The sequence below is a fragment of the Carcharhinus amblyrhynchos genome, chromosome 12, assembly GCF_965287045.1.
Source record: "Carcharhinus amblyrhynchos chromosome 12, sCarAmb.v2.hapA, whole genome shotgun sequence".
Classification (NCBI taxonomy): domain Eukaryota; kingdom Metazoa; phylum Chordata; class Chondrichthyes; order Carcharhiniformes; family Carcharhinidae; genus Carcharhinus; species Carcharhinus amblyrhynchos.
In genome coordinates, this window is record NC_137335.1 from 36,198,173 (window position 1) to 36,222,978 (window position 24,806).

Consider the following 24,806-nt stretch of genomic DNA (forward strand, 5'->3'; position numbering starts at 1 on the left):
CCCAAGCTGTCTGTCAGTTTGGGCCTATATGGGGACTGGAGCAGAGCAGCTCAGGCCACTGAATCCTGCATCAATGGTGGGGGCTGCTGACTTTGCAACCTTAATGAGGTTTTCAGATGAGTTTTTGGAGTACCACAGCAGTTAGGGATCTGGCCCAAGTGCTGGGAACTGGGGATCACATAACATCATCAGAAGGTATCGTCAGTGCACACTCTGTGGGCCTAAGGCCCTATCTCGTGCTGAATGAAGTCCCTTTGGGTACAGGCAGGTACGGAACTTCTTGTGGGAGGTGGATCACAAGACAGATGAGTCACAGCTGTGGGTACAAAATCACTTAATAGTGATTATCTAGAAGAGCCGATAAACCTCTCTCAAACTACGGTGCTCTGCCTTCTCCTGTGCTCTCTTGGTGACACTACACTATTAATGTTATGTACATCAGAGGTAGAGACAGTCAGCTGTGTTCCATGACTACGATGCCCTTGGCTTATTCCTTCATGGAGCCTGCATTGGACAAAAAGTGTTTGATTCATATAATAAAATCAGTACTTTAGGCTTATCACATGACTCGAATACACTTAAGAAAAGTGAGGAGAATTCTGTCAGTTAAATGGCCCATTCCATAGAAATTAATTTTCAGAACAAGAAAATAAAGACAAGGATAGTTATGTCTATGTTATTGATCGCTGAAGCATTTTGACATCATTGTACAGCATTTAGTTTCATTGGATTGGAAAAGTAAACATGATATATTTGATTAGATATGAATGTGACATTTTCCTTCACTTCAACCACTTGAAAGTTTATTGTAAGTGTTTACATTTTACTTTATTAATGCGACTTTAATCATAGCCCATGGCTACCGTAATCCACAGGGGGCATCAGGCTGGAAAAAAAAGCTAATTTATTAAAGCTTCAGTGTTGAAGTGAAAGATTTGTGCACCTTTTACTCATCCCATGCCTGCCACTCAATTGGGGTTTTTAAGAAATATTGAAGAATTTCAGTTGCACAGGGATACATTTAATAATTGGATTCCGTGGACTTATTTTGTTTCAAGTGTTGTTGGATTCATAATTTGGGCTAACAAAATGTTTATTTTCTGATGTTGTAATCAGACTGCACACTGTGAAGAACTGCATCTTCATGCAGAAAACCTGTCCAGACGTGTTTGGGAACTGTTAATGCTGCTTCCTACATGTCCAAACATGTTACAGGCTTTTCAAAACATCTCTGATGAACCGGTGAGGCAACTATTATACATTGTTTACTTTAAATTTTGCAGTGGATTACTCGAGCTTAGTATAGGAAGTTCAAGTTATAATAGAAAGGAACTTTAATTATTTTATTCTCTTAGAGCTGATGGCTGGAAATTATTATAATTTAAAGCCTTTGTGATTCATTTGTTTAATGTTTTCATACCTAACCAGTTGCTATAGTAGTGTAGAATTAATAGAATGTACAGCAGGCAAACAGCCCATTTGACTGAACAGTGTTTATGCTTCATATGTGCGATCCAGATGCCTCGAGTAATCCAGAGGATATAAGTTTCCATCCATCCAAGGTAGTTTAAGAATTTGATTCCAGTTACATAAAAATATATAATCTGGAAATAAAAGCTGTTATTTTGTCATACAATTTAACAGGCTCAATAATCTCCATTTAGTGAAAGAAAACTGTCATCCAAATATGGGGTGCAATCTTTCTGGCCCTCTGCCATGGTTGTTTGGCACAGTGAGCCAGGAAGGTAGCAGGCGAGGCTTTTGTACGGGGCATGAACTGGTCTTGCACCGAAAGCCATCCTCCCAGCCCTGTTTTGTTGGCGTGATTGGCTTCGTACCCAAAAGGGGCATGAAGCCATTTGAAATATTAACGTCATGATTTGCATGAACAACGCATCCAGCATGGCTGTTTTTAGCCTTTCATATGTTTCACAGCTGGTTCCCACCAACAGGGATGAGATGTGATGGGGGCATGTCTGGGAAGTGCCCATGGGCAGTGCCAGCATAAATGCACCATAACTGTACCAGGAGCAGTGCGAGGGGGCTGGGGCTGTGGGTGGTGTGGGTGATCCATAGGGGGAGCTGAGGTATTGGGGGGAAAGATCCTTAGGGGGAGCTGAGGCATGGGGGTGATGTCTGTAGGGGGAGCTGAGGCACAGGGGTGATGTCTGTAGGGGGAGCTGAGGCACGGCGGTGATGTCTGTAGAGGGAGCTGAGGCACGGGGGGGGTGATGTCTGTAGAGGGAGCTGAGGCACGGGGGGTGATGTCTGTAGGGGGATTGAGGTGGAGGGGAGATAGGCAGGGCTGCTGCAAAATGTGAGGGAGATCCAGGGGTAGGAGGCAAGGGGGTGCTTTGCGGACAGTTGGGGGGGGTGGAATGGTGCAAGGTGCCTGTACAATGGTGCTTCAAGCAATTTTCTGCAGCTTCACTGGCAAGCTTAATCCCCCCCCACCACCACCGTGTGAAACCCTCAACTGACAAAAAGAAAGGCAATGTGTGGGAAAATTCCGAGGGGTAGCTCACTGAAAAAGCTGGAGTGAAACACTCGAGTTTTCAAATTTTTTGACACGTGAACGAAATCACCCATTCTGGCTGCCATGGAAATCACAGCGGGTGAGGGATGGACCACAGAAAGATCTGTTGACCTCGGGTGGGATTTGCCGGTTTTGAGGTGAACGGGGCTGGAAAATCCTGTCCTTAGAACATTTTGGAGGAAATCTTGCTGATGGTTTGTCCTTTAAGTGACTCCAGTCCCACACTAATGTGGTTTACTATTAGCTGCTTACAGTGGCAATGAAGTGGCCTAGCACTTAGTTGTATCAAACTAATAGAAAGAGAACCTAGAATTAAATCATGGACTGTTTGACTGCAACCAAAAATTTGTTTTACTTATCCAGCCCGCAAAAAGTGAAACACCCTGAGGACATCTCCATGGATGGTTTAATAGTTTACTTATGGGGATGGGAGTGGAGTTGGAGAGATTGCAGATCTTCTACCATTGGTTTTTTTTTAAATGTAACCTTTAATTTCGTAGGGAATATATAAATGAAAATGTTTGAATGAAGTTATTCCATGCCTGTCTCAAAACCACATGCCAGTTCAGTACAACTCATTGAATGCATAAATTATTCAAACCTCTTTGGTGATTTTTTAAAATTTGTTCATGGTTATATGTTTTTCTGTATTTCAACATTGTTGTAAACATTATTTAATTGTGTTTCCATTGAAGGGCAATGATGGAGTTTGTTGGAAGGACTTGCTTCGAATAAAAAGTCCTCATAAACTCCTATATGCTCTGGAAATTATTGAGGCCTTGGGGAAACCTAACAGGAGAATAAGAAGAGCATCTACGGTAATTGACATTTTTGTTTGCTTGATTTAAATCCTTTTGTTTTGGAAAGTTTTGACAATTATTCCATGTGAAACACTGATTTATTTTTATTATATTCATGGTACGGAGAGACAAATGTAGGTTGAATGATTGCTTTGAGCTCTTCCATTCAGTCCACAAATATAATTCTGAGTCTGTAGTCACTTGCCATTTTAATTCTTTAGTCCTCTCCCACCTGACCACCATAACTTCAATCTCCCACCATGTTCTAACAGAGTGCTGAGTATACTTGAGAAATAGCATGGTATTTTTTGATTAACTGCTTTATAAGTTGAGGGTTCATAATTGGGAGCATAGAATTAGCTAAGAGGTAGGCGCTTTAGTGAAAATTCAAGGGGACTATTTTTCACCCAGAGTGGTGGTGATCTGGAAGTCCCACTGCTTGAAAGGGTGCTAGAGGCAGACATCCTCTTAACAGTTTAGAAAGATACTTGAGATTTGAAGTTCTATAACTTACAAGGCTATGGACTTGAGAACTGGTAAGTGGGAATAGGCTGGAAGGCTACTTGTCAACCAGCATGGACTCAATGGGCCAAATGGTCTCCTTTCATGCTCTGGATTTCGATGATTTTAGTCTTTTAGATTCAACATCAAGTTCAATAATTTCAGATCATAACCTCTGCTCTCATTTTTCTTTGAAAAGCAGGCACAGTAATATTCTGTTCATTTAGTCACTTTGCTTTCAACCTTATCACAGACCTTCCTTTTGTTCTTTACACCCACTCATGCTACTTCTGCTGCTCTTTCTCTCTCTCTATCTCATACTTTCTCCCTCTCTATATATGTGACTTTAAACTCCCTCTCTCTCTATATGTGACTTTAAACTTTCTTGAGCATTTTCCAGTTCTGACGAAATGTTACTATTAAAAACTAACTAAATCTCTCTCTCTCTCTCGACATTGAGATAATCATTTGTAGTATTTTGTTTGTCTCTAACTGCGATTATATCGAATCCTACCCCATTGTTGTTAAACACCAGTATAATTCATTGTCGCCCACCTCACCATTCTTAAAAAAAAGTTGTTCAGAGTACAGAAAAGCATAAAGCCTTTTCAACCATAAGAAAATGAATGCACTAAATGGCCACGATTTAGTGGTTGCATTAAATGTGTGCAAATTTCGTAATGGCTGCTAAAACTCGCCCTGGTCAAAAATGGGATTTTGTTAGATCTTCCCCACCCCGCACCAGTGATGTAATCAGGTTCATGCCCCGTAAGGCATGAACTTGATTTGCATATATTAGCACTTTAATTAGTGGGCTTGGTGCCGCAACTTCCACCCTTGTTGCAGCTTCCAGCCCAGCTAGATTGATATCATGCCAGTGAAAATCACTACTGGTGATGAAATAAAAGAAAATCACTACTGGTAAATGAAATAAATGAAAACCAGTCAAGATGACCATGCTGGAGCGCACATAATTATAGCCCTCAGGTGGTGAAGGACGTGCCTGGGCATTGCTCTCTGGCAATGCCCCTTTGCATTGTTCCCAGATTCTGGCAGAGCCCCCTGGACACTATCAGGGAGTTGGCATTCCTCCTTTTCTATGTGTTGGGGTGGGGTGGAGGGAGGTGTTATTTAAATTGAAGATTGGGATGCCCTTTACAAATGGTACACAGATTTGGTGTTGCTGGCTTTCTTAGGCCCTGCCCCTCCAGCTTACTGTATGATTCTCAGTTTGCCTTTGGAATTGCAGATTGCTGTTCAATATGGGAAGAACAGCAGTTGTGCAGCCTGCGAGCTTCACACTGATTTTCTTGCTTGAGCCAACACTGTGCATTTTTGGGAAAGTTCTTGTCTTTTTTTTAAATCCTGGGTTCTTTTTACTGCTTGCTTGATGTAACTATCAAAATTCAATTAGGGCAAATTGTCTACAAAATATAACTATATTTTATAGTGAAACCAAATTAATACTGTCTTGTTATTTACTGAATTATTGGAATTAATTTTGAATTTAATTTAATTTCAGGGTAGTTACAGTGACCTATACCCTGACTCTGATGATTCAAGTGAAGATCAGATCGAGAACAGTAAAAATTCCTGGAGTTGCAAGGTTTGCTTCATATTTTCTTCAAATGGAGGGAGTAGTAACATCACTGTGTCAGCCCAAAGAGTTGGGAGGTGGGGGAAGACTTGTGACTGAAACTATACATGCTCTTGCAGGATTTTTTCTCCAGAAGATGCAATGAGGCGTAGCTTGCATATTACAAATTACATGTGTAAAATCAGCCCTGGTCATTTACAGCACATAGTGGTTGATGCAGTTGCCAGCAATTTTCTGTACGTTATTTCAGACCACCTTACCAGTTAGAAATACGTATGTAGTGTTATCTTCATGTGACAGAATGTGTTTCAGGTTGTAATCCTTCAATGAAAGTTCATAATTCACCTGTAGGATACTTAGCAGAAATGTTCCTGTCGTCTTCAGGTGAAGCCGTTGGCCTTCTGCATATTTACAGCATTTTCTACTTTTTAAATCAGGGCAAAATTATATTACTGTGCCAGTCAGTTTATCTGATAACAACACATTTTTTTCCTTCATTCTTTGAAATTTATGCCCGCTGTTCACCAAGTACTAAATTGTTGTACATGGTACTCTGACAAATCTGATTTTTGTTAACAAGTTGTTTTACATTATTAATATCTTGACTGTTTTACCATCAGAACTTCACTTGTAGAATAGAAACTCATTTTCAATATTTTAAAAGATTTTCTTTAAAATAAATGTTTATTTTTAATCTTTTGTTAATTTCCTTTAACCTAATCCCTAAATTTTTCTATTCTTCTGTGTAACTCAAGCTCCTGCCATTTGAACTATAATTATTTTGCCTTTTTAACCTGCTACACTACCCAAAGTGTATAGATGTGGTGTCCCATCTGTCTCTTTTTCACCCATTTCATTTTTTAGTACTATCTTCTTGCTTCCTTTGTCTCCAATTATATCTAGGGGCTATTTGATACCTATCGCACTGAAAGGCATTTTAAATGATTTCATGTTTTTCAAAGTTCCTGCTGCAATCATAGTGAAAAATCCATCAAAACATTAGCATGTATAAGCAGTGAAATGCTTTTAATTTTCAAAGGACAGTTCAGAAATTCTGCCACCAATTTGGATTGGAGATTTATCAGAGGAGAGTGATGCATTGCATGATTAGGAGCTGGAAGTATTAGCAGAAAGGCTTTCAGCACAAGTTTCTTTTTATCCCTGCCATATCCCCAACTAAAACTGTTGCAAAAATGGAGCTGTGTGGCAATGTAGCTGGACAGTTCAACAACATGGAAAATCATGTTGGCCCCTTAGGTCATTTAAGAACTTCATAAAGGGTTTCTGACAGAGCTTGGAGTTATTGTTGCTTATTGCATCTTCCTCCCTTATTTGAAATGTTCTCCCATGTTTCAGTTTGTTGCTGCTGGGGGACTTCAGCAATTATTGGAAATTTTTCTGTCAGGGATTCTGGAGCCCAAAGAGCAGGAATCATGGACTGTGGTAAGAGTTATTTGTAATATCCTAATATTCAAGCATCGTTTACAGATAATCTTAGTCAAAATACTGCTTTTTTTATTTTACTAGTAATGGCTTTGTGCCTCAGCTTTTATTTTAAGCTTCATATATTGCCTTATGTCCTATATTTGGTACTTAAATTTTGATTCTGTTCTTTTAAAACAAACATGTTAAAAATTAAATTTTACTTGTTTGCTACCTTGCATTTTCCCAGTGGCAGCTGGACTGCCTTGCTTGCCTGCTGAAGTTAATGTGCCAGTTTGCAGTTGATCCAGCTGACTTGGATCTGGCTTATCATGATATCTATGCCTGGTCTGGTATGTCAGATAGCCATAGGAAAAGGACTTGGCCTGGTAAATCAAGAAAAGGAGCTGGAGATCATGGAAAAGGATTGCATATACCTCGTTTGACAGAGGCTAGTACTTTTTAATTACTTTGCAGTTTTATCAGGGTTCACCTGTACATTCAATTATCTGTCTGTATTGTATACTGCATACAACAAAATATGAATTTGTTTTATTTAGGTATTTCTCAGCCTGGTACACGGATCCAGTTTGATCTATCGGTTAATGTCTGTTGCTTACACTTATAACAACTTGGCTCATAGGTAAAATCATTTTTAATTATTTAAATATTACTTGTTGAACCAATGCCTGAAGCAAACAAATGAGTGCAAAATGTTGGGCCAAATCCTTCTGGAAAAACAATGGCATGTTAACGACTCATGCAATTAATAATTCACAAATCAGCAAGCAAGTTCAGGAGATGAAGCTATATACCACAAACTGTGAATCTCCCGAACTTGCTGGTCAATTATGGCATCTCACCATTAACATCCAATTATCTTTAAGAACTTCCTGAACTTGTACATAATTGCACATTAATTTTCCCCAGAAAGTTAAAGCTTATGATTATAAATATAAATAGATTTCTAATATGTGATAATTGTCAATTAAATGCCATTCTTGCCCAGAAAGGGATCAATTTAAACTATTGGCTCCTGCCTGCATATGTAAATTATTGTATGAAATTTTAAAATAATTTCAACTTTTTAAAATATCTCTCATCTCCCTCAATTCAGTATTTCTTTTCATCTCTTTTTCAGTTTGACTCTAATTTACCTACTTCCTCTCCCATTTTTCTTTTATAATAATTTAATTTCCTTGATAAAGTTGAAACATTGGACTTGTTTGCTACTGCCCTGGTGACATTGTTGTGCTGTTTATCAGCCCGTTCTTCAGCAAGTCATGCTGCAAAGAAAAATAAAATAAAAATAAAACAGGAGCAGGAAAAGGCCTAACAGGGGACACTGAAAGATGCCTTACTCTAGCAAGATTTGGCCCATTGTATTCATAGTAAAAAGTCTGACAACACCAGGTTTTAGTCCAACCGATTTATTTGATAGTAAACTCACTAACTTTCGAGGGGTTTCCCTCTTCTTCAGGTGAATGGAGAGTTCTGGCTCTGTCTCAAATAAATCGGTTGGACTAAAACCTGGTGTTGTCAGACTTTTTACTGTGTTCACCCCAGTCCAACGCCGGCATATCCACACCATTGTATTCATAGCAGATTATATCTTTGTGATTTATTTTTCAATTTCTCATCTTTTTTCAAATTAAAACCAGGGTACTTAAAGCTCAATCAGATCACCGATCCAGGCACGAGGGTAGGTTATGAATCAGTTTATATACTACATTGTTAATAAACTTGTAATAATAGATAATATTTGCGAAGTTGCAGCTTGCAATTTATGAATATCAGTGTTTGGTCTTGCAGCAGCAGTTTCTTAGAAGTAATTATATCCATTAAGAATGTTGTTTTAAGAAAACCTAATTAGAATAGATAATTTTTTAGTAATTTACTGAGTTAAATGCACAGGCTTTATGACAAAAACATTTTAACTATTGTCAATTACGAAAGAAGCAACTGAAATATAATTTGTAAGTACCACAGATGAGACACTCGCCAGCTATTTGGAAAGGAAAATTTATAAAAAGCTTAGTCGTCCGCTCAAATCCTTGGATATATTTTCAGCATGCTTGCTTCTCTTGCTTACTAGACAAATTCTTATTTTATCTTCCAGTTACTCATTATGCTATGTGGCTATTAGTGAGTTGGGCTCACTGTTGTTCGCTGGTAAAATCCAGCTTGGCAGACAGTGAACATTTGCATGATTGGTTGAAAAAGTTAACTCTACTTGTACCAGAGGTAAGATTAAATCTTCAAACTTAGATTATAATAATCTATGAATATGACTAGTTATAATTTTTCTTCCAGTTGACTGTACAAATGGTTTTTAATAACTTGTTGGTAATTGACTCTTTTGTTCTAGACTTCAGTTCGACATGAAGCTTGCAATGGTTTATACAAGTTGTGTCTATCGGGCTTGGATGGTGGAGAATCAATAAATCGATCTTTCCTTTTATTAGCTGCATCAACATTACTCAAGTTTCTTCCTGATGCCCAAGCTTTGAAGCCAGTTAGGGTAAGATTCGTTTTGATCACTTGCAGGAAAAGATGGTAATTACTGACCAATAGCAAAATGCTTAGATACACTCTTAGTTCTTTTGGTGCTGGGTTCAAAGGTGGGGGATTTAACCCCCTCCCCCGCTTAAAAACAGACAGGTTTGGGCTGGCTGGGATGGTGAAGTTTTAAACATCTTCAACATGATGCTGCACTCCTCCACCCCACAATCCCACACAATGTTGTACTCCCCACCCCACTCGCGCGCTCTCTTGGTCCCCGCTTTCTCGGTTCCCCCCCCCCCCCCTCTCTTGCTCTCTCCGCTTTCCCTGCTCTCGCCCGCGCCCTCCATCCCTCCCTCTGTGTCTCATCCAGGTGAATCGGAACCAAAGACTGGCTGGTAAAACTGTAATGAAGCAATGGTTGTCTGTAAAGAGAAGAGTTTTGGTCCAGTCAAGGTACATTCTCATGAAGTACAACAAACAAATCCAGACCTCTGTGGACAATAAAAGAGAGAAGGAGATTAAGCTGAAGCAGGAAAAGGTTACATATGACAGATGTCAGGCAGATAATACAATTGAGATTTAATCTCAATACAGAAGGTTCAGAGAAAAATGGAAAGGCAAATAAGACCAGCAAAAAGAATGTAAGAAGAAACTGGCAGCTTAAGTATATAAATAGTAAAAGGGTAGTTAAAGGAGAAGTCAATTCAGGACCTCATTGGGGATTTTCGCATGAAGGCAAGGTGTGGCTGAGATTCTACATTAGTACTGTGCATTTATCTTTACCAAGGAAGAGGATACTGCCAAGTCATGGTGGAAAAGGAGATTGTTGAGACTTTTGATGGGTTAAATATTGATAAGTCAGTGGGGAAGGCGGACATTAGGCTATCTTTACTTTGTAGTAATGTTCGTTGATAAATTACCGAGAGATACTGAGAGGAAATAGACGTGGGAGGTGTGGAGACACCAGCCATTATTTTGTATTCTAGTCTTTTATTTTCAATACAGGGATGGTGTCAGGGGACCGGCGCTTTGCAGACGTTCCATGTATGCTCAAAAGGTGGAGGATTAAGCCCAGCAAGCACATTACTTCAGTCATTGGGAAACATTTAGAAAAGATAATGTGGGACAAGATTGATAATCACTTGGGCAAATGCAGGTCAATTAAGGAAAGCCAGCACAGATTTGATGGAGAAATATTGTATTTAACTAACTTGCTTGAGTATTTTGATGAGGTAACATAGGGGGTTGATGAGGGTAATGTTCTTGTTGTGTACATGGACATCCAAAAGGTGTGTGTGCTTAAACAAAACCTTTGAGCAAAATTTAGAGTTCATGAGTTGAAAGGGATGGTTGCAACATGGATTGGATGAGTGACAGGAGACTTGGGGTGGGGGGCAAGGACCATTTGTTTTTCAGATCCCTACTCTTCTGGATATGCATTAATGACCTAGACTTTCACTGCCAATGGCATACTTTCAAAGTTTGCCAATGGCGCAAAACTTGGAAGTATTATGAAGAGAGTAGTGGGCTTTATCAGGTTGTTGCAATGGTTGGAGAAGTGGCAGATGAAAGTTAATGCCGAGAAGTGTCAAGTGATTCAGTTTGGTAGGAAGAACAGAGACAATATAAAAGGATACGATTCTAAAGAACAAGAACATAGGAATCTGGGGGTTATGTGGGGCAGGTTAAGAGCATGGTTAACTAAGCATACACGATCCTGGGGCTTTATCAACAGAAGCACAAAAGCAAGGATGGTTTGATAAACCTGCATAAAACATTTGTTTAGCCTCAACCAGTTCTGGATGCTACATTTCAGGAAGGATATAAAGTCATGAGAAAGGTCATAGAAAAAAATCACAAGAATGGCTACAGGAATGAGGAACTTCAATTGCATAGATATATTAGAGAGATGGAGAAAAAGAGGTTGAGAGGAGTTTTGATAAAGGTATCCAAATCATGAAGTGTCTGGACAGAGGTAAAGAAAAGCTGTTTTCATTGTTGGAAAGATTGACAAGCTGAAGGCACTGGTTTAAAGTGATTGGGAAAAGAAACCAAATATTTTTGCAGTGTGTAGTTAGGACCTGGAGTTCATTGCCTGGGCGTATGGTGAAGGCAGATTGAATAGTGCCTTTCAAAGCATATTTGGATCATTATCCGGAAAGGAAAAATTTGAAGGGTGAAGGGCAAAGACAAGGATGTGGGTGAATTGCTGTTCCACAGAGCTGGTTTGATGGACCCAGTGTCCGCCTCCCGTGCTGTAATAATTCTATGATTCCAACCAGTCAGGTGCAACTGCTTCCATTAGCTGACTTAGAGCCATAGGAGCATCTTGTTTCCCATCACAGCTATAAAATGCTGTTGTGCAGTGGAATTTTTGTACCGGGAGAAAAACTGAGGAAGTTTGAATTCAATTTTTTTCCTTTTTATAATTACTATTTAACCTGGATAAACTTGCTGTGCATCAAAGGACTGGCATCACATTACAAAAGTGTAATGAAAAATGATAACTGCAAAAAAACTAGCAATTTTTATTGGAAGTTATTTCAATTTCTTCTTGATCAAATTTTTAATTCAGATTGGGTCACTGTCTGTGTGGAGTTTGCACATTCTCCCCGTGTCTGTGTGGGTTTCCTGCAGGTGCTCCTGTTTCCTCCCACAGACCAAAGATGTGCGGGTTAGGTGGATTGGCCAAGCTAAATCGCTACTTAGCGTCCCGGGATATGTAGGTTACAGGGATTAGTGGCCTGGGTGGGATTGTTGTTGGTGCAGACTTGAAGGGCCGAATGGCCTCTTTCTGCACTATAGGGTTTCTATGGTTTCTACGTCCGCTGTATGTATTGTAAAGTGCTAGGGAGACAGTTATACCATTATCCCTTTAGGGGCAATACAACATAAGGTGAACTTTGGGAGAAAATTGCTGAAATAAAAAGTAAACTTAATGTAAACTTAATCGTGCAGCATTGCTATTAAAGCCATTGTTCTGTTTTCTTTCAGGAGGTAGATTATGAAGAGGAACCACTATTACGAGCAGGTTGCAAGGAATATTTCTGGTTACTTTGTAAACTGATTGATAACATTCATGTAAAAGATGCTAGTCAGGTACGCAGTTGTGACTCCATTTGTTCCCCAATGTTGAAAAATAATGAGTTAACAGTAGCTTGTTGTTTCAACTAGAGATGGATTCTAGTTTTCATAATCTGATCATGAGTTTGTGTATTTCTGTGTTCAGTCTAAGCTGTGTGCTTGTGCATTGCACAACAATCCATCTAGTGCTATGTAAAAACTATTATTGCTACATGTCTAGATGGTTAAATGGGGTTCACTGCTACTCTAGACCACGAGTAAATAACTAGCAGGAAATTAACCAACAAGAGCCAAGCCTGACATGAATGATTGCATGGAATTAACAGCTGAAATTCACAGCTGAATCGTCAGTTTTTGAAGTTCAAATCTGTCAGTACTTGTTTTTCCTGCAGCCTGTTCCCCGCCCACTCCCCTCATCTGGCTGGCCTCCAAGCCCATGCTCACACCAAGGCTTCAAGAGAGGCAACAAGGTAAGTTATTAAGATCTATTGTTGACAAGAAGCTGAACTGGACTAGCCATGTAAACACTGTGGCTACAAGAACAGGTCAGAGGCTGGGAATTCTGCGGCAAGGAACTCATCATCGGTCTCCCCAAAATCTGCCAAGCTTCTATACTGACAAGACACAAGTCAGGAGTTTGATGGAACACACTCCACTTGCCTGGATAAATTCAGCTCCAACACTACTGAAGAAGCTTAATACCATCCAGGACAGCACTTGATTGGTATCCCATCCACAAACATTCATTCACTCCACCTCAAATATACAGTGGCAGCAGTGTGTATCATCTACAAGATGCACTGCTGGAACTCACCTCAGACAGCACCTTCCAAACCCACAACTACCATCTAGAATGGTGCCAGGATTCAGGTGCTTCAGGAAGGACGGGGGTGGGGGTGGGGGGGGGGGGGGGTGCAAAAGAGGTGGCAGAGTGGCACTGTTAATCAGGGACAGTGTCATGGCTGCAGAGAAGCTGCATACTGTGGAGGGACTGTCTACGGAGTCTCTGTGGGTGGAAGTTAGGAACAGCAAAGGGTTGATAACTTTGGGTGTTTTCTATAGGCCACCCAGTAGTGACAGGGAAGTTGAGGTGCAGATAGGGAAACAGATCCTAGAGAGATGTAGCAATAACAGAGTTGTCGTGATGGGAGACTTTAATTTCCCAAACATCAACTGGAATATCCCTAGGGTAAGGGGTTTGGATGGGGAGGAGTTTGTTAGGTGTGTTCAGGAGGGTTTCCTGACACAGCACGTGGATAAGCCTACGAGAGGAGAGGCTGAACTGGACCTGGTGCTGGCTAATGAACCAGGACAGGTGTTGGATCTCTCGGTGGGAGAGCATCTCGGGGATGGAGATCATAATTCTATCTCCTTCACGATAGCATTGGAAAGAGATAGGATCAGGCAGGCTAGGAAGGTGTTTGTCTGGAGTAAGGGGAAATATGAAGACATCAGGCAGATAATTGGATGAGTAAACTGGAAGGAGGTGTTCTTGGGGAAAAGTACTGAAGGAACGTGGCAGATTTTCAAGGAATGTTTGACTGGAGCTCTGCACGACAACGTTCCGATAAGATAAGGAGGTTTTGGTAGGTCACGGGAGCCATGGTGCACGAAGGTTGTGGTGAACCTAGTCAGGAAGAAAAGAAAGGCATATAAAAGGTTCAAAGAGCCAGGAGATGTTAAGGCTTGTAGAAAGGAGCTTAAAAAGGAAATTAGGAGAGCCAGAAGGGGTCATGAGAAGGCCTTGGCGGGTAAGATTAAGGAGAATCCCAAGGCGTTCTACAAATATGTGAAGAGTAAAAGGATGAGAAGAGAAGGGATAGGACCTATAAAAGGTAAAGGGGGAAAAGTCTGTATGGAACCGGAAGAAATGGCAGAGGTGCTTAATGAGTACTTTGCCTCGGTATTCACGGTGGAAAGTGATCTGGGAGGTTGTACTACAGGCTTGCGGCAGACTGAAAAGATTGTGGATGTTAAGAAAGAACGTGTTGGAACTTGTAAATTCTATCAAGATAGATAAGTCGCCGGGACCAAATGGGATGTATCCCAGGTTACTGTAGGAGGTGAGGGAAGTGATTGCAGAGCCCCTGGCGACGATCTTTGCATCGTCGATGGAGATGGGAGAGGATCCAGAGGATTGGAGGATTGCGGATGTGGTTCCTATTTTCAAGAAAGGGAACAGGGATAGCCCGGGAAATTACCGACCAGTGAGTCTGACCTCAGTGGTTGGTAAGTTGATGGAGAGGATTCTGAGGGACAAGACTTATGAGCATTTAGAGAAGTTTAGAATGATCAGAAATAGTCAGCACGGCTTTGTCAAGGGCAGGTCATGCCTTAAGGGCCTAGTTGAGTTCTTTGAAAATGTGACTGAACACATTGACGAAGAAAGAGTGGTGGACGTGGTTTACATGGACTTCAGCAAGGCGTTTGATAAGGTCCCCCATGCAAGACTTCTTGAGAAGGTGAGAGGGCATGGGATCCAAGGGGCTTTGGCCTTGTGGATCCAGAACTGGCTTGCCTGCAGAAGGCAGAGAATGGTTTGGATGGGTCTTTTTCTGCATGGAGGTCAGTCACCAGTGGAGTGCCCCAGGGATCTGTTCCTTGCTGTCAAACCCTTGCTGTTTGTCATTTTCATAAATGACCTGGATGAGGAAGTGGAGGGATGGGTTAGTAAGTTTGCCGACGATACGAAGGTTGGTGGTGTTGTGGATAGTCTGGAGGGATGTCAGAAGTTGCAGCATGACATAGATAGGATGCAAGACTGGGCAGAGAAGTGGCAGATGGACTTCATGTCAACGGATAAATGTGTAGTGGTCCATTTTGGCAGGACCAATAGGATGAAGGAGTACAATATTAAGGGTAGGAGTCTTAGCTGTGTTGAAGAGCAGAAGGATCTTGGGGTGCGGGTCCATAGGACTCGTAAATCGGCCTCGCAGGTGGAGGATGTGGTCAAGAAGGCGTATGGTGTACTGGCCTTCATTAATCGAGGGATTGAGTTTAGGAGTCGGGAGGTAATGCTGCAACTTTATAGGACCCTTGTCAGACCCCACTTGGAGTACTGTGCGCAGTTCTGGTCGCCTCACTACAGGAAGGATGTGGAAGCTATTGAGAGGGTGCAGAGGAAATTTACAAGGATGTTGCCTGGATTGGGAGGCATGCCTTAGGTTGAGGGAGTTAGAGCTCTTCTCCCTGGAGAGACGAAGATTGAGAGGCGACCTGATAGAGGTTTATAAAATGTTGAGAGGAATAGATAGGGTGGATTCTCAGAGGCTATTTCCCAGGGCTGAAATGGTCGCTACGAGAGGACACAGGTTTAAGGTGCTGGGAAGCAAGTACAGAGGAGATGTTAGGGGTAAGTTTTTCACTCAGAGGGTGGTGAGTGAGTGGAATCGGCTGCCATCGGTGGTGGTAGAGGTGAACTCGCTGGGGTCTTTTAAAAGACTTCTGGATGAGTATATGGGATCTAATGGGTTTGGGAGTTACAGATAGTTCTATGGCTTGGTAGGTATAGATGTGATCGGCGCAACTTGTGGGCTGAAGGGCCTGTTTGTGCTGTAGTGTTCTATGTTCTAGAATGACAAGGCAGCATGAGAATATGACCACCTGGAAGTTCCCCTCCAAACCACACACTGTCTTGACTTGGAAATACATCGCAGTTCCTTGACTGTCACTGGGTCAAAATCCTGGAACTCCTTCCCTAACAGTGACATTGTTGCTCAGACTTTGGGAAGGGTTAAAGGTTCCTGACCAGTGATTAAACTTGATCCCAATCCAGAGGCACAGAGACCAGAATGGACTTGAGTCCAGTGTATCGCCACCAGGGGTGGTGGTGTCATGCATGGGGGTGGGGGTTAGACGACAAGGGGAGAAGGACATGGGAATAGGAGGCTGCCATTGGGATTGACTACAGTGTGTTAGGGAGAGAGAATGGGGTGCAGGGAATGGAGGCTGCCATTAGGATCGGCTACACTGTATTGGGGAGTGGTGCGCACGATGGGAGGGGTTGTGGGGGGTGAACAGAAATCGGATCCCTTCTCATTCTCTGGGATGTTGGAAGGAGTGTGGTGACTCTGCAATGCTGCCCCTTGTTGAGCAGCTGTGATGGTCTTTTGCAGCCAGTTACACCCATCCCTCCATCCTGGCAACCTAGGCCTACAGAACATTTAAATATCTCTTGGGGGTTAGATTGGTTTGGGGAATCGTTTGGCCAGTACGCTACAGAAGGGTACAAGCACGTTCCTGAACGTGCCATGATGTTGTGAGGTGGTGTCAACTGTGTACGATGGTGCTGTCGGTAATATGTCCTGCCTTGTGCATTCCCTGCCGCTGACCCCGTGCTCTGACAAGTCGTAGTGAACTTTGGAGTGTATTTACAGGGTTTCTGTGACTGCCACTGTGTTTACCTGACACCCCACCCCTTCCCCCCTTGTCCACTGAGTATTGCTGTACCAAAACAGTGACATTTAATTGGATTGTTGTGGGGTTTGCTGTAGGATGTCAGATCATGGGAGGTCCAGAAAAGTTTCTGACCATGATGCAGGGAGGAAAAATGAGGGCTTGGTGGTATTTTAAACAGGAATACTAATCTAGAGGCCCAGCCCAATACTATGGGAGACAACGTGAGTTCAAATACCACAATAGCAGCTAGTGGGGAGGATTTAAATTCTCAATGAATCAAATCTGGAATTGATAAACTCATCCTGATGTCCATGACAACTGTCGTCATAATAATCTTGTTCACTGATGTCCTTCAGGGAAGGAAATCTGCCATCCTTACCTCGTCTGGCCTACAAGTGACTCCAGATCCCAGAGCAACGTGGTTGACTTTCAACTGCCCCTCTGACAATGTCCCAACAAACCATTCAGTTCACGGGCAGTTAGGGAAGGGTAAGGAATGCTCTACCTTGCCAGCGACATGCAAGAAAGGATAAAGGAAAGTAGTCTGGGCCCAGGTATTTTTGATTTCTTTTGTCAGTCGTTTTAACAAGCAGCTGCGAACTGGAAACCAAAGTCATGGAACCATAGAATCCTGACAGTACAGAAGGAAACCATTTGGCCTATTGGCTGTGTACCAACCACAATCCCACCCAGGCCCTATACCCGTAATCCTGTGCATTTACCCTAGCTAGTCCCCTGACACTAAGGGGCAATTTAGCATCGCCAATCAACCTAACCCACACATCTTTGGACTGTGGGAGGAAACCAGAGCACCCGGAGGAAACCCACACAGACATAGGGTGAATGTGCAGACTCTGCATGGACAGTGACCCAAGGCCGGAATTGAACCTGGGACCCTGGTGCTGTGAGGCAGCAATGCTGACCACTGTAACATGCGCCGTCCCAGGTCCCTCCAGCAAGTGTTCCGTTCAGGAATCATACACAGCAGCTTAGCTGAAAAGACCTGAATTTCGATCTCTCCACTAAACTAGCCGGGCATGGACAGAGTGGATAATCGGAAGCTTTTTCCCAGGCTGGAGGAGTCAATTACTAGGGGGATTTGGTTTAAGGTGGCAAGGGGCAAGGTTTAAAGGAGATGTATGAGGCAAGTTTTTTTATGCAGAGGATGGTAGGTGTCTGGAACTCGCTGCTGGGGGAAGTAATGGAAGCAGATATGATAGTGACTTTTAAGGGGCATCTGGACAAATACATGAATAAGATAGGACTGGAGGGATATGGCCCCTGGAAGGGTGGGAGTTTTAGTTCAATGGGCAGCAGAGTCAGTGCAGGCTTGAAATTTTCTTTGTTCTTTAGTACTGTGGGTGTACCTGCACCACATGGACTGCAGTGGCTCAACAAGGCAGCTCACCACCAAAATTTGGAGATCTGGAGGGCAATTAATGATGAAGAATAAATGCTGCTCCATCCAATGATGCCCACATCACATGAATGAATAAAAATAAATGTTATAAAGAGATAGTAAAATGATTTTTGGGCCTGTTAATACCACTGATCTAGTCATTCTGCTGCAGCTTATTTCATAGACTTGTTGATAGAAGACTGATCCTAAAGGTATTTAACACATTAAAAACATAGCACCATTTCTAGTGCGTTTGTGAAACATTTTGGATTCTTAGCCAGATCTCCAGATAACAATGCATGCAAATATTCTTGAGCTTATTTCATGGGACATTCTGAATTGTGCATACTTGCAAATACCACCTCTCTGCAGTTCATTTTTGTATTGTGAGACACCATCTAATTCAAAATAATGAACAGGTTGATTATTTCACAATTCATTGCTTTTTATCCTAAAAGCACTGTAGGATGAAGTCATGCCATTACTTCCACAAAAACTACTTCAAACCTTAATAGTCATTCTACCTTGTGTGTTTCATTCTCTTTCTCATCATGACACACTCTTAAGAACATAAGAAATAGGAGCAGGAGTAGGCCATCCAGCCCTTCGAGCCTGCCCCGCCATTCAATAAGATCATGGCTGATCTGTCGTGTCTGAGTTCCACATTCCCGCCCTCTCCCCATAACCCTTAATCCCCTCGCTTATCAAAAACCCATCAACCCGCGTCTTAAAAATATTTAGCGAGGCAGCCTCCACCACCTCAATGGGCAGAGAATTCCAGAGATTCACCACCCTTTGAGTGAAGAAGTTCCTCCTCAACTCCGTTCTAAACCGTCCCCCCTTTATCTTGAGGCTGTGCCCCCTAGTCCTACTGTCCTTTCTGAGCGGGAAGAGCCTCTCCACCTCTATCCTATCCATCCCATTCATCATCTTATATGTCTCAATGAGATCTCCCCTCATTCTTCTAAACTCTAACGAGTACAAGCCTAGTTTATTCAGCCTCTCCTCATAGCTCAACCTCCTCAACTCTGGTATCAGCCTAGTAAACCTCCTCTGCACTCCCTCCAAGGCCAAAATATCCTTGCGTAAGTACGGCGCCCAAAACTGCACGCAGTACTCCAGTTGTGGCCTCACCAATGCCCTACACAGCTGCAGCAAGACCTCCTTACTTTTATATTCAATCCCCCTCACTATGAAGGCCAGCATCCCATTTGCCTTCCTGACCACCTGCTGCACCTGCAGGCTGGGTTTTTACGACTCATGCACAAGGACCCCGAGGTCCCTCTGCACCGTCGCCTGCTGCAGTATTTCGCCCCGTAAGTAATAGTCCTTCCTACCATTATTCCTACCAAAGTGGACCACCTCGCACTTGCCAACATTAAATTCCATTTGCCATTTCCCAGTTCTTCCCCAGTTCCCAAAGTATCTCCTCCTTCACTGTCCGGTTTACAAGAGCCAACCTCTCTCCAAGTTCACAGAGACACTTATCTCTGCCTGAATGTTGATATGAAGAAATTACTGAGTTATTTTCATCATTACTTGTTGCAGTTTTAAGTGAAGAAAGCACTCAAGCTGAATAAATAAATTTCCTTTTCCACAGTTTGTCAATTCAAAAGGCAAGCTTCCTTAGCTGTTTCTGTTTTGAGCTTGTCAAATTGGAACAGAAGCTTCTTGTCTTATCTTGAACCATCTCTAGCAATTCAATGTTTCCTTTATTGCAGTGATTAAAATACAACTACAGTATAAACACTAACAATTGGGCGCCTCATGTATGATCATGTACTGCACTTTTAAACTTTAGAGGTCATAAGTTAAAATGCCACTGTGGTAAACATGAGATTGAATTCAGTAAATTTGATAATTTGTGGAATAACGTCATATTATGCCAATAGCTTGGGGTGGTATGTTTTTCTTCTTTCACACCTATGAATGGGTTTAAAAATATACCTTGTGTCAAGGTTGTTTTATTTCTATCGGTGGTGCAAATCTGCATGTTACCTTGATATTCGTGCTCATAAAAGTAATTCCATGCTGATGGGAAAAAAGGGAAACATTGCTTACAGGTGTAGCATAGATTAAAGCCATTTTTAACCATATATCTTTGATATTTTTCCACTTCATGTTTAAGATATTGAGGATTATAAAGCAACTTTTAGCAACTTGTGCTCAGCCTGAAAAATGCAACATAGAATGTTAAATTTTGTATACAGACTAACAGAGCAATTTATTTGAAAGTAGCATTGAAAATTAGAATATATGAGATATGAGGGTAATTTTGTCTGGATTTGAACTTGATTTTACTTCTGCTTTACTAGATAAAGTCTTACCTAGTTACAGGCCTGCATATTAATTGGACTTGGCCAAGATTCTCATCCAGCTGACTTTCTCTCTCAGTAGATGATTTTCAGTAACTTGTTTGAAATTTTTTTTATCAGCTTGATTCATGGTGATTATCGCTGTTTACACGTTTAACATTTCCTAATCTTATATAACTATCAAACTTTGGATTTGTAGAACAAAGTATCGAGTACTGATAAATTCAGTACCAAATTTGTAGATCACATGAAGGTTGAAATAAATTGTAGCTTTATTCCCTTCAGAGTCTCAAATTTTTAAACTATCGACCAATGTTATGTATACATAAACTACTTGTGTAGCACTTTATTCAATATCCTTTCTGTCACTGTCATATTGCTTTTGCGTTTTATTAATCTATTGATTTTTATTTGTCATTTACTTTATTGCCACAGCTACCTTAATTACTTGAATTTAATCTCAAGCCTAGTGGACCAGCTTGTGCCAGTTGGTTAGATTTAATTGAACATTTAAAAATGTTTCAAACTTTTAACACTCAATAGGCTTCTGCATTACCAACCTGGCACACTGTAATACTCCTTACTCAAGCTGACATGATGGCTGCTGTAAACTAGTCTCTGATGCATTCCTCTTCCACCTGCTCCTTCTTTCTAAGTCAGCAAATAAGATGATAAAGTAAGTGTGTTTGATTACAGGAAATCAAGTTCCCAGTTTAATAGTTGAAAACTCTGGGTGAGGAATGCGAGAGAGAGAATTGTGAAAGGTGGAGGCTAGTGAGCAATGAAGGAACAAAGGGTGGGGGAAGGTGAAGGAGAAGATCGAGTTCATGCAGCATAAAGGCTGATAATGGAGTCAGTGAAGGTTGTTTTCTGAAATACAAGTCAATATCTCTTTAAATGCATGCGTTCACATGTCTTGGCTCATGATGAATTTCAGGATAAATAACTTTGAGATAAATGTTTAGAACAAAACTATTAATTTTAGTAGTAAGCATGGCACTAAAAGTGCAACGTTCTTGATATATTATCAGTAAGGATCTTTGAAGTAATTTTTTATTTGATTGGGAGTAGTCTTGTAGTGGTCATGAATAGAGGACATGAGAAACTGTAAAAGTTGAGCAAGTTGGTGGGAGTGGGAATTCAATGCAGATGAGGAAGCAGGAAATATCTTTTTCGTCCAACACTTGTAATAGTTTGTGTAAGCTAGCTTGTAGAAAAAGAGAAATTGATAAATTTTTAAAAAGTAGATAATATAAATAATCTAGGCTCAGTTCTTGCATAGCAGTTTGTGCGTCTGGACTGTTGTATGTGGGACCTGACAAGAGAATACCCTAGATGAGTATACCCGCAGTCAGTGTGTGCCTTGTCTTGTGTCTCTACTCAAAAGTTGTTGAGTTGAAGTATGGGAAAGGGAGAACTATCTGGACAATTTGCTTCAGACTTTGGTCACACCTTGCAGAGAGGCACAGGTTCGGAATAGGGTTGGGGTGACTAATAGCATACACAGTTAGTGGAGTTTGGGTGGGATAGAGTACAAGGACCTGCAGAAACCAATTCTGTTCAATGCGTGCAATGTACTCGCTACCTGTAAGGATAGTGCTAAAGGCCTGAATGTTGATTAAGGCACCTTGGTCAGGTACCTGCTCAAAATGGAATTTAATAATTAGGATGAGAGATAGCATCCTTCATTAGCATGATTGAGAGTCCCACATGATGCATTGTCTACCTAACGTAAGGGCGAGGAGTATCCCTAGCAGGCTTTTAAAAGTTATTGGTGATAAAGGGTCTGTGGCGGGGAGATAAGATTAGAAAAACAAGCATGTGCCTGCAGGAATGGTGTGGGAAAGGGGCTTCCTTTTCCTGGCACATATATACAAGTACTGGGACAGGAAGGAATTGCACCTTTTGAGTTTGAGATGGGCTCTCCTGGACTGGGTTGAGATCAGAGACCACCACCACCACCACCACCACCACCGCCCCCCCCCAAGCAGACACACACACACACACACACACAAAACAAAATTATGATCAGAAATTGTGCCTTAGACATTTAAAGGTAGAAGGAAAACTAAAATATGTAAAGTAATTAAAGGAGCAAGTAATAAGAAATACGAGAGTAAAACTTTAGAACTGAAGTCCGCATTATATGTGGTTCAAGTGTTCAATGCAAAGGCAGAGTTTAAGGAACTCTGTGACCTACGGCTCGTCTCCTCTCTGCGACTATATCCTAGACTTCCTAACCCACAGACCGCAATCAGTAAGGATAGGCAACGACAACACCTCCATGATTATCCTCAACATCAGTGCCTCACAAGCTCAGGCCCTTACTATACTCCTTGTACATCTATGACTGTGGCCAAAATTCCCCTACAACTCAATGTTCAAGTTTACTGATGACATTGCCATAATAGGTTGGATTTCAAACAATGTCTTGAGTCTGGGTGACCTTTTAGTGTGGTTATTCACAGCTGGGAGGGGCTGTCAGTTTAAAAGCTTTCCATTGACAAATAAAACAGTATGGGCGTAGCCTGGGAGCCATTGTAGCTCACTGGGCATAGGGATAATGAGGGACATGCTTTTAAAGTTTATGCTTTTAAAGTTTATGCTTTTAAAGTTTATGCTTTTAAAGTTTATGCTTTTAAAGTTTATGCTTTTAAAGTTTATGCTTTTAAAGTTTATGCTTTTAAAGTTTATGCTTTTAAAGTTTATGCTTTTAAAGTATAGAAAGAGATGAAGAATCTGGTGAACTGGTGAAATGGCAGTAACCTCTCCTTCAATGTCAGTAAAATGAAGGAGATAGTCATTGACTTCAGGAAGTGTAGTGGAGGACATGCCCCTGTCTTATATCAATGGGCATGAAGTGGAAAGAGGGGTTCAAGTTTGTAGGTGTCTGGACCACTAACAACCTGACCTGGTTCCTCTATACCGACACTATGGTTAAGAAAGCCCACCAATGCTTCTACTTTCTCAGGAGGCTAAGGAAATTTAGTATGTCTGCTATGATTCTCACCAACTTTTACAGATGCACCATAGAAAGCATTCTTGTTGTATCACAGCTTGTTATGACTCCTGTTCTGCAAGAAACTGCAAAGGTCATGAACAAAGCCCAGTCCATCACGCAACCCAGCTTTCCATGCATTGATTCTGTCTACACTTCCCACTGCCATAGAAAAGCAGCCGGCATAATCAAGGACCTCATGCACCCCGGACATACTCTCTTCCATCTTCTTCCGTCAGGAAAATGATACAAAAGTCTGAGATCACGTACCAACCAACTCAAAAACAGTTTCTTCCCTGCTGCCATCAGACTTTTGAATGGACCTACCTTATATTAAGTTGATCTTTCTCTACACCCTGTCTATGACTGTAACATTACATTCTGCACCCTATCTTTTCCTTCCTTATGTATAGTGTGCCTTGTCTGTATAGTATGCAAGAAACAATACTTTTTGCTGATACTAATGATGTGACAATAAATCAGATTAAAAAACAGAATAAATTGCGGGCACAAATTCAATTTGTAGTTGGGGGTGGAGGATAGTGGTGTGGAAATATGAGGCAATAGTTATTATTGAGATGCCTGCAAGATGGTTAGAATGGAAGCTAAATGTACCAGATTGTAAAGTCAATAGGGAAAATAGAGGAGGGAAAGGAATAGCCTTAATCATAGAATCGTAGATTTCTACAATGCAGGTGAAGTCCATTCGGCCCATTGAGTCTGTACTGACCACAATCCTACAAGACCCTATTCTCATAACCCCATGCATTTACCCTAGCAAGTCCCCCTGACACTAAGGGGCAATTTAGCATGGCCAATCTACCTAACCCACACATCTTTGGACTGTGGGAGGAAACCGGAACACCTGGAATAAACCCACACAGACACAGGGAGAATGTGCAAACTCCACACAGACAGTGACCCAAGCCAGGAATCGAACCCAAGCCCCTGGTACTGAGGCAGCAATGCTAACTACTGTGCCACCATGCCACCTCATAATAATTAAGAATTAAATCACTTCTTCAATAAGGGGGGATGAACAGAGAAGACGCAGGATGCCTAGCCTCTGATGTGCCCTTGCCACAGTATTTATATGGTCACAGTTTCTAGCCAATGGCAACCCCCCGCAAGACAATGGAGGATTCAGCAATGATAACGCCATTGAATGTCATTGGGTGATAGTTAGATTCTCTTTTATTGGAGATGTTCATTGCCTGACATTTGTTGGCATAGATGTTACTTGCCATTTGT

At 41.6% G+C, this 24,806-nt stretch overlaps 1 protein-coding gene across 4 annotated transcripts in view; it reads left to right on the forward strand.

Annotated features, from left to right (window-relative positions):
• The window catches only part of usp34 (ubiquitin specific peptidase 34), a 290,233-nt gene that overhangs the window by 147,674 nt on the left and 117,753 nt on the right, over positions 1 to 24,806 (forward strand). For all 4 annotated transcript variants that reach the window (XM_080200367.1, XM_080200368.1, XM_080200369.1 and 1 more), the window contains exons 29-38: positions 1,117 to 1,242; positions 3,232 to 3,354; positions 5,360 to 5,443; positions 6,791 to 6,877; positions 7,107 to 7,307; positions 7,417 to 7,499; positions 8,518 to 8,558; positions 8,976 to 9,100; positions 9,225 to 9,377; positions 12,356 to 12,460. In XM_080200367.1, coding sequence (XP_080056493.1) covers positions 1,117 to 1,242; positions 3,232 to 3,354; positions 5,360 to 5,443; positions 6,791 to 6,877; positions 7,107 to 7,307; positions 7,417 to 7,499; positions 8,518 to 8,558; positions 8,976 to 9,100; positions 9,225 to 9,377; positions 12,356 to 12,460 — 1,128 coding nt within the window. The remainder of the gene's footprint in view (positions 1 to 1,116; positions 1,243 to 3,231; positions 3,355 to 5,359; positions 5,444 to 6,790; positions 6,878 to 7,106; positions 7,308 to 7,416; positions 7,500 to 8,517; positions 8,559 to 8,975; positions 9,101 to 9,224; positions 9,378 to 12,355; positions 12,461 to 24,806) is intronic.